Source organism: Aegilops tauschii, chromosome 7 (genome assembly GCF_002575655.3).
Source record: "Aegilops tauschii subsp. strangulata cultivar AL8/78 chromosome 7, Aet v6.0, whole genome shotgun sequence".
NCBI lineage: Eukaryota > Viridiplantae > Streptophyta > Magnoliopsida > Poales > Poaceae > Aegilops > Aegilops tauschii.
This window is the reverse complement of record NC_053041.3, coordinates 4,741,422-4,756,724: the sequence shown is the minus strand read 5'-3', so window position 1 is coordinate 4,756,724 and position 15,303 is coordinate 4,741,422. Positions and strand designations below refer to the sequence as shown.

Below are 15,303 nucleotides of genomic sequence, written 5' to 3'. Positions count from 1 at the left end.
TCAACTCTTGATCATATTAAACGCTTCGTCAAATTTGCCTTCTAGTTGGGTTTCGCTGATCAACTGGGATGCAGAGATCAGCTGCTGCAGGATCTCCCCAAGTCTCCTGATGGGCCTGATCACTTGAGATATCTCCCTGATTTGCTGGAACTTGAGCCCTCTGACCCACAGATACACAACTTTCAACTCAGACGGTAGTATATTAGGTGCCTTGCATTCATGCTGGAGGCCTGCAACACTCTGTTGTGCCTCTTGCCACTGGTAGACTCTTCCCTTGGTTTTGGGGAATCCTGAAGCTTTCTTGTCAAACAAAACACAAAAGCAGAGCCACCATCTTGTCTACAGTAGAATCTTTCAAAGTACCACTGAACACAGCTCTGTCAATGTCAGTTCATCTGCTGAGCTGATCTCATATGCCACTTTGCCCTTCACATCAGAGGCCGGGGTACTCCCCTTTCCGAAAAACATACCGCCCTTCACTTGGACTACATCCTCACTGGTGATACATCTGAAACAAAAAGGATGCGCCCAATAAGAATTCACAAAAATAAATGGATATTGACACAGCAGATAAATTCTTTAAATTCAAGCAGACAAGAACAAAATCTTTCACAGAATCACCATACAAACTACACTCCAATTTACAATCACTCAGAGGAGGTTACATTTAATACTACAGTCTATCAGTTACTGATCATCCAATTTAGTAAAATAGTTGTGTTCTACATTTGTGTTCTACATGAGGTGCCCAAGAAATCACAAATTTGCTATTCTGGAAATGTTAACAGTGGGAATACTTCCTAAAATTCAAGAAGTTGTCAGAAATGTTAGAATTGTGTCGAATATTATTGTACAAGGTATGTTGCAGTTGGACTTGGTTTTGGACTGTGTGTAGACAGGGTAGGAGTTGTGTCATAATATGACACTTGTATCCTATGCCTCTCAAATATATCGTGGGTAGACAAGCGATGTAACTTATGCCAGCATAATAGCACAGGCACGCAGGTGGAGCCGGCGGCATGTGCCGGTGCCCGGTTGGCCGGTGTACGGTATTGTAGCGCACTAGTAGAAAAGGGCCTTTAGTCCCGGTTGGTAAGGGCCTTTAGTCCCGGTTTTTAAACCGGGACTAAAGGGTCGTTACTAATGCCTCCCCCTTTAGTCCCGGTTCTTACACGAACCGGGACTAAAGGCCGTCCACGTGGACGCAGCCTGGAGCTCCACCTTTAGTCCCGGTTGGTGTTACCAACCGGGACTAAAGGAATTTTATGATTTCTTTTTTGAAATTTTTTTTTGCGAATTTTTTTAATTTTTTTTTTGATTTTCAAATTTCTGAATTATTTTAACCTCTAATCTCTAATCACCACCCCTCATCACTGCTCAATTATCCTCTAATCTCTAATCACCCCTCATCATTTCAAATCATCTAACTTTCCGGACGGTCACCCATCCTCTCACTACTCCAGCCTGAGCACGCTTAACTTCCGGGTTCTATTCTCCCTCGTTTCCAAGTCTGCACTTGTTGTTTTCCTGACAATAGTAAGACGTCAATTCTATTTAGCTTGAGCATGAAGTGACACATTTCACTATTTGAGTTTGAAACTATTGTTTAAAAAACAATAATTATTTAGTAACACTAATATTTCTGGAATAATTAGTTTGACCATTGTTTGACCACTGTTTGACCACAGTTTGACCAGATTTGACCAAAATTCAAAAAAACTGAAATAATTATTTAGTAACACTAATATTCTAGAATAATTAGTTTGACCATTGTTTGACCACAGTTTGACCATAATTTAAATTTTTTTGAATTTTTTTGCCTCTCCAGATCTTAAAAGCCCCGTATCTTTTTTTCTGTTAGGTTTTTGAGGATTTTGAAAATGTTTAACGGGGTTCCCCCGGTTAAATTCGGATGTAACTTTTTGACTAGATGATTTTTCATATAAAAAACTTTTTCATCCGAGTTCGTATGCAAAAGTTATGCCCATTTTAAGAAATTCCAGAGAGATTTTGCAAATAAAGTCGAAATTCATATTTGTTAATTTTCCCAACAACTAGACCACATATCACATGGGAAACTTATTTTATTTTATTTTTTTAACATTTCCATCATTTTCTTTTGTTTTTTCTAAAACTGAAAAGGCGGTCAGGGGGTAGAGTTTGATGGGCCCTTTAATAGCAAAAAGAATTTTCATAAAGAATGTTTTTGTTAGACATTTTAATAGCAAAAAGCATTATCATAAAGATTTTTTTGTTAGAAACTAAAATAACAAAATCTGTTTTTGAATAGAATCATAAAACACAGTAATAACAAAATCAAAGAATTCAAATTTGAAAACTAATGGCACTAACAGAAAGTTTATAATTTTTGTGACCTAAAAGCAAAAGGAATTAAAAAATAAAATTTAATAAAATAAATAAAAATAGTAACAGTAAGTATTTTGTTGTAAGTAGAGACAAAATAAAATAAATAAAGCAACAAAGAAAAAAGAAGTGCCATCTACTGGGCCACCACAGCCTGAATACGACTAGAAACCCAACCATGGGCCAGGATTTAGGCCCGCAGGTGGCCCAGTATGCCCACAGGCACACAGTGTACGGTTAGGCCCGAAAGCCTGCTATTGAGAGGAGCTTGAGAGGGTGGGTGCAGCAGCGCTTATAAACCACTCTCGAGCTCTCTCAACTAGCGAGGTGGGACTAAACTTTGGCCGCGACGCGGGCAGCACATGTCCTTTGGTCCCGGTTGGTGGCACCAACCGGGACTAAATGACTAACCTTTAGTCCCGGTTGGTGCCACCAACCGGTACTAATGGGCATCGCACCCTTTAGTCCCGGTTCGTGGCACCAACCGGGACTAAAGGGCCCAGGTGAACCGGGACTAATGCCTTAGCCGCACGAACCGGGACCAATGCTCACATTAGTCCCGGTTCGTGACTGAACCGGGACTAATGTGAATATTGCCCTGTGACGAAAGCCCTGTTTTGTACTAGTGGCGGTGTCATGGGGAGGAGCGCCCGTAGTCAGGCCCCGGGGATGTAGCCATGACGGTGAACCTCGTTAACAATTTCTGGTGTCGTGCTTGTGTGATTGCTTGGTCCTCGATAGATCGACGAAGCACCTCGGATTTATTCTAACAAGAAACATACTGTGTTGCCTACTTAACTTAGTATTCTGTTACAAGAAAGTCCATTTCGCGAGTTCCAAATGAGCAAGCACTCGAATGACTAAAAATCATTGTAGCAGACAGGAACACAACAAACTCTGTTTCCATAGCATTATGAACAACGTACACGGATAAAAGCAAGTACGGGACATTAGTATGGGAGGAAGCAACATTTTGTTATAAAGGTGCTGCAATCAGGGATGTTCCCTTTTCTTTAATTTTTTCATGTGAACAATAGGGAAGGCCCTTGCTTATTCTTAATTTTAATTTTTTTACTGAAAAAGGCTTTCACACTGTTTTATATATAAAGCAACGATCATCAACAATCCGGTACAAACGCAGGCCACCACACCACACGCACACACCCAAGGCAGGATACATAGACGCTGAGTGCAGCAACATCACCCCTAGCACTAACGCCACCGTGAGGACATGAAGCCATATATGACGAACAATGAGCTTCAAGGCGGCGCCTTTAGGAATGCTCAGTGTGTCGCCCTCCGTGTCACCAAAGGAGGGCGACGCGGGGGTGGGATCGTGCTCGACCCTATTAAGCCAGTCAGATGGCGCGTCTTTTATATTTTCTTAAAGTAACTAAGGCACTTGGTTTTAGCCTGTGGCCTTACAGGTTGAGGAGGCCAAGGAATGGGCCGCGCCCACGGATGCGGCGGAGTCGTTTGAGAGCCATCTGCATGGACGGCCTTTGCTTTGGATCCCCAACGGTACAATCCACACCCAGCCTGAACACGGCCGTCATCTCCTCCATGAACCGCGCTTGATGAGGGATGCCCTTGTCCACGCCAGTGTTGAACATTTTCAGATGGTTTGCCATCAATTCATTGCAGTTATCCTGAGCCCAAATTGCCAACAGACCATCTGCTCCATTGGCCAACTTCCCTGTGACTAGCTCCAGCAGCAGCACGCCGAAGCTGTAAATGTCTACCTTCTCTGTCAGCTGGCTTGCCGCGACGCCATACTCTGTAAGTAATCAGCTACAATCAGTACTACTTAGAAGACCAAGCTAGTTAAGACAGAATTCCATTTCATGGATCGATCACCTGGCATAGCATACCTGGGGCTGCATACCCAAAGTTACCAGCTGGAATATCCGCGATCGGCAATGGTTGGTTGAGCCCGGCAATGCTCATCTGCGCAGCACCAAAACTGGAGATCTTCACATTCTGCTCTTGATCAAGCAAGATGTTGTTAGAGTTGATGTTGTGGTGGACAACCGGTCTGTTGCATCCGTGGTGCTAGTGGCAGAGCCCTTGGGCCACGCCGACGGCGATGGCAATCCTCTGCGGCCAGCTCAGTGGCTGCTCGCCCCCCTCCCGCCGGTGCAGCCAGTAGTCAAGGCTGCCATTCACCGGGTAGTCGTAGACGAGCATGATCGCGTCTTCCCTCTGGATGAAGTGCAGGACATTGATGATGTTGTCATGACAGATGCTGGCTAACAGGATCATTTCCGACTTGCAGCGGTTCTTGACATTGTCATCCACTAGGAGTGCTGGGTTTGCATTCTGGAACTTCTTGACCAGCAGCGTAGTCGGGAGACCAATGCCAGCGGCTCCCTGCACGTGGACTACGTACAGTTGTTCGCCCTCCCCAATCCTTCTGCTAGCCCACATGCTTCTCTGATTATTTTCAGTAAGGCTGTCGACTATGCCTTGATCGTTGCACTCGATAGGCGGCGGTGGCGCCGCAGGCCGGCTGTTGCGCTTGAACCACCGTGATCCGGGCATTTCCGGCAGCGACAAGGGTGGTCACCCTGCAGCTATGAGAGGCAGAGAGAGATACATGTTGGTGATTAGTTTGGCAGGCACAACAAATTAAAGATGGGTGGATCATCTGAAGAAATTTATACCAGGATTCATTCAATTACCAGTGAAAAACAGATGGTAAAATTCATAACCCAGCTGTAGTATCTGGCTGACCTGCTGCTGTAGTGTAGTGCAGTAGGAGTATAGGAGGTGTTCAATTCAGTTAATGTTGCTGCTTACCGGTAACTAGAAGAGAGGAGAGCAACACAAAAGGGAATGTGTGCGCGAAAGGAATTTGGAGGCGGTCGGAGCCGGAGAAGACGGTGATGAATTCGGCTTCGGAATTGACACGGGACACGTACTGTGGAACGGCCAGTCGTGGTGCCGTCCGACCATGGCTTCCGGGGCACACCAGCCGCAGCCGCAGCTCCCGTACCGGCACACCCGTCTCCTGCGTGCGGTACGGGCACAGCAGCCGCATCTGCCTCACACGACGGCCTAGTGTCCCCGTCCCAACTCGCCTGCGTAACAACCACAGCGACAACGAACGCCTCCATCGTCTCCTCCGGATCCACAACGCCGGGAGATCGTGGATGGGAGGGGATTAGGGTGGGGGAGAAGAAGGCCGTGGCTGGGAGTCGTGGTATGTATGTTGGCAAATGGCAAGAAGGGATGGCGTGGGGAAAGGAGGAGGAGGAGGAGGAAGAAGAAGATAGAAATGAGGTGGGAGGCGGGGGTCCATTTATATATCAGGCATATATATAAGCATACGTGTGCCGCCAATAAGCATATAGTAGAAAGGAGGACGTAGCAGTACCACCCAGCCTTTTGGGTTCAAAAGAAGAAATAAAAAGTAAGTAGTATATATGGTTTTGTGCAAGAGACTCCAAAACAAAACCATGGATACGTGGCAGGGTTCAAAAAATTCGACTAAATTTCGGCAAGGTTGTCCAACATGAATTTGTAAAAAAATGAGATTGCGTACAGTAGCACTGACACTCAATATATATACCTCGGTTCAGCCGCCGTCTTCGCTGTCGTCTATCGCAGTACAGTAGAGTAATGCTCTGTATCTCCACGCCATTCGGATTGCGTACAGTTTTGTGCCCTTGGGTCTGCTCCTGCGGAAGTTAGTATAGTCCTGCTCTTGGGTCTGCTCCTGCGGAAGTTGGTATTTTTCGTGTTCACTTCGTGTTCACGGGACAGATTATAGACGGTGAAACCGAGGCGATCCCTTTGGAAAGTGCACAACAGACGCAACAAGTCCATGTCGAGAGCTAGTTGGGGCCGGCGAAGAGTCCAATGCGTCAAACATTTGCCTTATTCTCATCAGGAGAGATCGTCCATCGCCAATGTTAGAACAATTTCGAGGGCATCGTCATCCATGGAAGACAAGCAATCACACGGACAAGAGAAACTACACGGATATTTGTTTAACGAAATTCACAAACATGACTACACCATATCCCGGGGCATGATTAAAGGCACCCTCCCCATATACCAATCATACGATACAAGTCGGTGATAGGGCGCACAGACCATCCCTCTCGTGATCTCTGTCTTAGCCTAACTTGATTCTGATGGCTTGGGAAGCTTAGACATGGTTGATGATGATTCTCGATCTTTCGTCCCTGGTGAGGGCTGATGCGCACAGCTCACGTCAAAGGCGACCCGCCGGGAAGCACGGCACACAAGCAATCCGGCGGGAGCTTTTGTACATCTGAAACCCCACGCGCCCGGGAGGCACCCCGTCTAGACGCGCGGCGGCTATGGGCTTCCCTAGGCCGACTAACTCAACCCTAGAGCATCGATGATCGCTGCCCTTCAACACGAAGAATGAAGGAAGAACGAAAGAGAAAAAACAAGGGACAGATGTAAAACTAGGGTAAAATGTATATGGGTTTTGCAATCGGCGTAAGCTATGGTGCATCACCCACGGCGTCGAGGATGCACGCTTCATGTTCGTGTGTGAACACACTTTTCCCGACTCCACTGGGGAAGAAGCTTCGAATGGTCTCTAACCCGTTCTTGCTATGAAGAGTTCGTCATCTAGGGTTTGCAATCTACAAAGTAAAATAATCTCTATACTTCAACTTACAATTTTTGTAACATGAACATATGCATCCTAACTTTCATGCATCCGCAACACCACAAATCCATATGCCGATGAGCAACATGATGGTTTCGGTTAATCAAGTTGAAACACGGCATGTAACACCTTCCAATAGCATGTAACAAAGTGTTTCATCTTTTTATTCATCGGCAACTAACTTGCAATATATTAATCCGAACATATTGGTGGATAGGAAAATTGGCCATACTACTACAAGTTATTGGGCCAATTACCCACAACCATCATGTGCTACTCCTCATACTACTAATTTTTGGCACCATATGCAACTGTAGGTATTCATAATTCGGCTCCCTACTACTGTGTTTGTCGATTCCCGCTGCAGCCTCAAAGTTGCCCGGGGGGGGGGGGGGGGGGGGGAGGGGGTTGTGTGTGGAAGCCTCAAAGGAGACCCGCCCGGAAGCGTGGTACGCAAGCAATCCGGTGGGAGCTTTTGTAAATCCGAAACCCCACGCGCCTAGGCGGCACCCCGTCTAGACGCGCGGCGGCTATGGGCTTCCCTAGGCCGTCTCGCTCGCCCCTAGAGCATCGATGATCGCTGCCCTGCAATGCGAAGAATGAACGAAGAGCGAAAGAGAAAAAAAAAGGGAGAGATGTAAAACTAGGGTAAAATATATATGGGTTTTGCAATCGGCGTGAGATATGGTCCATTACCCCGGCGTCGAGGGTACACGGTGGCGTGTTCGTGTGTGAACACACTTTTTCATGACTCCACTGGGAAGAAGCTTCGAACGGTCTCTAGCCCGTTCTTGCTATGAAGAGTTCGTCATCTAGGGTTTGCAATCTACAAAGCAAAATAATCTCTATGCTCCAACTTAAATATTTTGTAACATGAACATATGCATCCTAACTTTCATGCATCGGCAACCCCACAAATTCATATGCCGATGAGCAACACGATGGGTTTGGTTAATCAAGTTGAAGCACCACAAGTAAGAACTTCCAATAGCATGCAACAAAGTATGTCACCTTTTTATTCATCGGCAACTAACTTGCAATATATTAATCCAAACATATCAAAAAATTGGCCATGCTACTACATTTTATTGGGCCAATTACCCACAACCATCATATGCTACTCCTCATACTACTAATTTTTGGCACCATATGCAATTGCAGGTATTCATAATTCGGCTCCAACCTCATCAGCTGGTCATCGAAGCGCTAGAACACAGTCTCTTGCTCAAGTGCGGAGACTGAGTACAGAGGCATCGCCAACGCCATTGCCGAAGCTTGCTAGTTGCGGCAACTCCTCAACCGAGCTTCGCCACCCACCGTCACGAGCTACTGTTGTCTATTGTGACAACATCAGTGCCATGTACATGTCGAGCAATCCTGTTCAGCATCAGCGGACAAAGCAAGCACATTGAGATTGACCTGCACTTCGCCCGTGAGTGTGACTCTCGGCGAGGTGCGTGCCTTGCATGTCCCGATGACATCACAGTAAGCCGATATCTTCATGAAGGGGCTCCCTACTAGTGTGTTTGTCGATTCCCGCTACAGCCTCAAAGTTGCCGAGCACCACGCTCCAGCCCGAGTCCTACGGCGCCCACGCTCCTGCGCACGTCGCGTCCGCCCATGTAACCACGCACGGCGTGATCTTCTCTTCTGTTGTAACAGTACCTACCTATTCGTGTGTGTGTGTGTACCAGTATATATAAACACTTGTAATGTGCGATGATCAATATACAGTGAATCATCTGCCTTGCACGCGCTGGATTGGTTGCCCTCGGTGATGACTTCACTCAGGAACACTGCCCCAAGCCTCAGGAGAGCGAGCAGGTATGCTTCGTTCCTTTCTTACTTTGGGGCCTCGGCTTTTCAATCCGGCAAAAAAAAACTTCCGTTAGTACAATTTTTTTTGTTATATGACTCATATTTTATTTGTCAAATTCATGGTCAAAGGTAGGCTTATAAAATTAGTTGGCATGACAAGTTAGTTATATAAAATCATTTTTCCCCACAGGAAATTCATCCAAGCTTAACAAGTTTCCCTTACAAAACTTAATAAACAAAAGGAATTCAAATTTTTTTTTTGCGGGGGAAAAGGAATTCAAATTAAATAAGTTAATAAAAACTTTTGAAATGCGAGTATGCAACATGCTCCTTCCATGATTTTTGCAGGGCATGGTAGAAGTTGGGCCAAAATACAACATCTATATTCGTACAAGATATACTAGTGTAGCCTCTCTGACTAACGACAGAGATCTAGGAAAGCACATTGATTTAAACCACATCAGAAGCCATATCTTTCCTCTGTCTTTTCCTTGAATAATTACAGCACAAAGGAACAGGACACATTTGATTTACATTGTTGATTTCAGTTTTACGCTCTGCCTTCCTCAACGAATGTAGGCAAGAGACATGGAGAAAAATGTTCACTTTTGGTGTTTGCATAAATCGGATTAGTTCTGTGCCATTTGTGAGTGCAGTCCTGCTTGATGGATGAGAAAAAAAAAACTGAAGTAGCTGCATGACGCTCCTCTTTTCTTTTCTTCAGCATAGCGTCAGACGTCTGCAATCCATCAAACTGGAGCTGGTGATCTGATCTCCCTGGTGCATTACTGTAGCTGCAGACCATTTGTGCAATACGTCAATTAAAATGGAGAAGGTGTTCGTCATCTTCTGTTGACAGACGCCAATATAGTATGGTAGAAACTAACAAGTGCACCTACCTTAGCACAGCAGCAAGACAGCAGGTAATCAGCCCAAAAAGGGCTCATCAATCTTGACCTTTAGCTTGCTTGTTGCTAGCAATCTGCATTGTTTTGAGAGCTTGCTGCCGCAGTCTTTGACCACGAGCTGTTCCAGCGAGGGTGGGAGGCCCTCCTTGGGCAGCCGTGAGAGGCCCTTACAACACTCGATCTTCAGTTTCTTGAGGGAAGGAAGGCTGTGCAGATCTGCAGGAAGATCTTCCAGATCATCACCACATACTATAACAAGTTTCTCCAGTGAAGGTGGGAGGCCCTCCTTGGGTAGCTCTGAGATGCGTGGACACCATCCGATCTTTAACCTCTTGAGGGAAGGAAGGCTGTGCAGCCTCGCCGGAAGATGTACCAGGTCATCACAGTTGAGAAAATGGAGATCCTGCAGGGACCTATGGAGCAGAAGTGCCTTCTCTTGCTCATCTGTTAACCTTGCTTCTTTCAAATCATATAGCTCTAGTCGTTGGAGGCAGGTAAGGCCCTTGCAGAATGGCGTGGTAAGGCGAGACAACATATCGATAGTAAGATTTTCCAGTCTAGGGAAAATGGTCCCATCACAACTCTCTCCAAACCCTGTCAGGGATTCGACTACTTTGAAATGCCTGAGGTTCACGAGGGATCGCAAGCCCTCTAGTGGGGCGAGCAAAGTACAGTGCACAATGTGAAGATCTTCCAGCAGCGTCAAGGGTTTCAGCTCTAGAAACTTCAAACTTGAGTTCGATTGTAGTGCCAAACCCCTGAGAGTCCTGAGCGATTCCATGCCGTGTAATGCAGTGAGTGATTTGCATCCAATAATTGTCAAGTCTTCCAACGATGTACAGGAGTGCAGCATTAGAGAATTCAAAGCTGAGCTATAAAATAACTGTATCTTTTTGAGGCACGTACGGTTATTCAGAAAGCAAGGCTGAATGGTTTCCTGAGGATACTCATAAATTGCAATTTGTTCAAGTGACTGCGGTAGGAGCAGTCCTCTGTGCACCAAAGACGAGAGCATCTTGGGGCAGTCCCCGAGTATTTGTAGTTCCTCAAGGGAGGTTAATCTGGCAACGTCAAATATTAGATGAGGGCATCCAGAAATAGTTATCTTTTTGAGAGAAGTGGTGAGATTCGATGGAATGCACCACAAACCGTCTGGAGCTGAGCTTGCCGACAAACCATTTTGATATCCTGATGATGAAGCCTCCGAGGCTGGATTGAGATTCAACTGAGCGTTTTCTTCCTCTTCAATCCATAACTGTGTCAACTTCTTACAGTCCTTTAACATCAATTCCTTCACCACCGGCGCATGTTGAAGCATCAGAGATAGCCACTTCCCCGTTATTCCACATGAAAAAATACGGAGACTTTCAAGACATGGGAGGGCTATATAATCTGCAGCTATCATGTCTTCGTGAGTGTGTGCTGACACAACATCCGAAGAGAAGAGTTTTGTGCAGCCAGTTATTGTCAAACTCTCTAAAGATACGAGCTGATGAAAACTTATTAGTGGAATAGATGTCAGATTCCGGCAGAAACTTATTTCCAAACATTTTAGGTCCCTCAGATTATGGAATGCCAAGATTTTTTCATCCAATATCATCTCACCAGAAGACTCACCCAAAAGACTATTTGTCCTAATTTCGAATGTTTCCATGTAAAATCTGTCCATCGTCAGAGAGGTTGAAACTCCGCTGATCAAAAGTTCATAAAATGTGGCTGAAGGCCGAAGAGGGATCAGTACTTCCAAGTGAGGACAATCGCGAACAACGAACTTCCTAAGATTGGGCAACCATGAACTCTTCATTTTGAAGCTATGATGTTTCTCAATCAAATCAAACATCTTGAGTGCGTGGCAATTTCGGATATCCAATACCCTTAAACTAGAGTTCATATCTCCGAGAGAAGTGCAGATACAACTCTCCAACTCTGACATTTCAACTAAAACTAGCTCCTCCAATGACGGAAAAGACACTTCTCTTACTTTCCGCATGTTTCTCAAAAATAACCTTGTAAGAGACGGAAGCCTTTTCAGTGATGGAACTATCCAGCATTCTCCACAGTTCTCTAGATGAATTGTTTGTAAAGAGGTAAGCCAACCATCCAACACTCGATTGAAAAACTTGCTCGAAACTTGAGGCGAGGAACCCAACTCAACATGACTGTCCTGAAGTTTTAGATACTGGAGATGTCTATGATTTACCCTGCTACACAAGAAGGAATGAAAATCAGCAGATGTTGCAGATAAATGCAGCACTCGCAAGTGATGTTCCTTTTGGAATACTTCTTGGAAGGCTTTGAAGAAGAAAGAGTCATACTGCCCAATTAACACCAATGACCTCAATTTTGTCACTGATGTAAATGAACTTCTCAATTTTTCTTGAAACATCTTGCTACAGGGTATGTTGATCATCTGATCATCCATGGAATATACTGAATCAGTTAGTATTGACAAATGGTGTACGGTTGGCAATATTTCATTGCAATATATACCATCTATTGTTGCACACTCCGTTCTTGAAACAACCCTTGCAAACTCATGCATGAGACCACTAATGGAATAGAAAGTTTGTCTGACCGAAGAGATGACTTGCTCAAAGAAGCCCAGGTTCACCAAGTCAGTTAGATAGTACCATCCCGTATCCTTTAAACTCGCACTTGAATCGTCTAGCTTCACAAATCCGTGTGAAATCCACATACAGACTAACTCCTCGGCGGGAAACTGATAACCGTATGGGAATATAGAACAATATGAGAAGCACTGCTGTAATGGGAAGGGCAGCTCGTCATAGCAGAGCTTCAAAGATGACATAATTCCACTACTGAGGTGCAGGGATTTCCAATCTTCATTCTTCAGACCGTTAGTCCAATGTTCAACGGTGAGATGCTCTCTTAATAGTGCTCCTGCAGTTTGTGCCGCTAATGGGTTTCCTTTTAACTTTTGTGCTATTTTCTGTCCTATGCCACTTAGACTTTCTTGCTCTTCGTAGTTCTCATCACCAAATGCGTGTGCTTTAAACAATAACCAGAAATCATCTTTTTCCAACGGACCTAACTTAATTGGTTCAGCCGTTCCTCTCCTTTTGGCAACAGATGGTTTTCTAGTTGTCATTAGTATCAAATTGTTGTTTGCATTGTCAGACTTAAAGGAGCCAACAGCTGGTCCCACTGGCAGTCATTTTTGTCATCCCAGACATCATCTAAAATAAGTAGAATCCTCTTTGACTTGATACTACCCTTCAAGATCTCCTGAAGCTTGGCAAGGTTGCAAAGCCCTCCATGTGTTTCTTGTGACACAAAATCTAACATCTCCCTTGTGAGCCTCACTTCATCGAAGTTGTTAGAAACCCAAATCCATATCTTGTGGTCAAATTGATTTTCCACTGCTGGATCATTGTATACAAGTTGAGCGAGAGCTGTCTTCCCAATTCCTCCGATGCCTAGAATAGGCAGAACAGTGACACCACCAGCTGATTTGTGTTGGCTTATCAACTTGATAATAAATTTCTTCTCTGCAAATCTCCCGTACATTTTCCTTTGATGAAGACTCGATGTTCTTCGGCATGTATCATAGGTTGTACTCCAACGGTGATTTGAAGCTGCAACAGAATCTAGCACAGGTATATTCAGAACTCTTCTCACATCCCCTTGGATGCCTTGCAACTGATTAATTAATTCTCGTAACCTGCTCGAAAATCCGTCCTTGTTCCAGAGGTTTGTGTTATCTGTGGTGACTTGTGTTGACTCATGACCAATTCTCATCCTTTTTCTGCTGGATGAATTACAAACTGAAACAGGCATGGCTTCTCCAGTGACATTGCTTATGCTACAAGAAGAAAGAAAGGGTTGTTAAGTAGATAGTGTAAATAAATGAATTAACAGAACAAGAAGGGGTGTAGATGGATGCAGAAATGAGTAAATTTCTGGCTTTATTAAGTAATTAGATTGTTTCCTAAAAGACAAAATTTAGAGATTGATATAATTTGGATGAAAAGTTGGTGGTTTGGCCAAAATAAATAATTTTGGATGATCCATTGAATGATAGATAAGTACGCAAAATAGGGATTGTGATGCCACTTTGCATCTAAGAAAAGTACAAGTCCAAAATAAAGTGCACCAGTGCGAATATGTAAAAAGGCATGGATTGTTCATGTAAAGTAGTTCATAAGGAAATGCACGTTGTTCTTGGGTCCGTAAAACGTACCTTGAGGACGAGTCTTGTGGTTGGTGACTTGGTAGGGCTCGGGTTATTTCCATACAGCTAGCACTTTTGACATGCCTTGACAAAACTCCTGTCCCGTATTTAGTCTTACATTGTACTATGGTGTGACAGTATTTACATTCTGCGTGCACAGGGTTGTCATTACCATCTCTTGTCACGACGAAATGGTCCCACGCCTTGGACCGTAGCCTCTTGCCACGGCTGCTACTTGTTGGATCGATCGAAGCAGGCTTGCCTAAAACATAAGACAAGTATTACTATTAGCATGGTCCTGTATGACCATCGTCCAAACCTTAAATTTTTATATAGATGAACAGGGAGAACATCAACTAATTTTTTTACATTAATTTAGAGAACAAACCATGCCAAAAGTTGCAGGTTCATTTTTTCACATGGGAAAGAAACTAAACAGAAGATGAAAGATTTCAGCAAGGCGCGCGCTAAATCATATATACATAGAAGCTGACTGAAAACGTCAACGAATTAAACTAGATTCCGTAGCGGCATGTGCATCAGCTATTTATATCATACACTCACCACCTCAAGAAGGAAGCTCGGATATATATATATAGATCACAACTGCAGTAGTACAGTAGTATTTTGCAATGGAAAATCACAAAAACTAGCTAGCTAGTCTGCGGCACGTACCTTGTTGGAGCCTGTAGTAGTTGAGGTCGTCAACCAGGTTTCCCGCGTCGTAGAGCACCTCCTTGAGATGAACAAGAGATCCAGCCAGTGCCTCGTTCCCGAGCGCCCTTCCCTTCACAGCAGAGACCACCATGTGGACTCCCTTGATTTCAGACTTGAGGCCCTCCATCTCCTCTGCGAGCCCGGCTTCGCTGACCCAGGGATCATGCTTGTCGATCAGGGGGCTTGAGAGGATGGCCAGCGCTAGCCACCCGATCCCTTCCTCCATCCGGCGGGCGCTGGAGGCGGAGGTTCGTGAGGTGAGCGGCCGGCCGTGGAGTGGAGTGGACGTACGGACGGAGGAAGCAAAGCAGAAGAATGCGGCAGGGGTCGATTATTGGGGGATCCAGACAGACTATATAACGGGCTAGGCCGCGATGGGTTGTCGTCAGTTGAGAGGCCCACACGACGGAGGCCTCACCTGGGCTTCCACCGGAGGCCTCACGGAGTCGACGCTGCGCCACCCCCGAAACAGAGTTTGCGGCAAGCTCCGACGCCGCTCCTCCCCGTTAACAGAGCTTTGCGGCGAGCAACCTCCTATACAGCGCTGCGATCTGGCGCCTGCAGCATTGCTAGAATGGGCCGGCCCACTAGCGTGCTGCCCCAAGTTTATTTATTATTATTATTTTTACGAAAATAAAAACATGATATGAAGAAAG

General features: G+C 45.1%; 1 protein-coding gene and 1 pseudogene across 1 annotated transcript; both read right to left on the bottom strand.

The window, feature by feature from the left end:
- LOC109738014 (receptor-like protein kinase 7) lies at positions 1–4,971 on the bottom strand (annotated as a pseudogene).
- A 4,786-nt stretch (positions 4,972–9,757) lies between these two features.
- LOC109738013 (uncharacterized) lies at positions 9,758–14,873 on the bottom strand. The gene is made up of 6 exons (XM_073505875.1): positions 14,606–14,873; positions 13,940–14,192; positions 12,972–13,561; positions 12,314–12,903; positions 12,075–12,148; positions 9,758–11,939 (listed from the first exon to the last, which is right to left on the bottom strand). The coding sequence occupies exons 1-6, from the start codon at positions 14,871–14,873 to the stop codon at positions 9,758–9,760; spliced, it is 3,957 nt and encodes a 1,318-aa protein (XP_073361976.1).
- Positions 14,874–15,303: the final 430 nt, after the last annotated feature.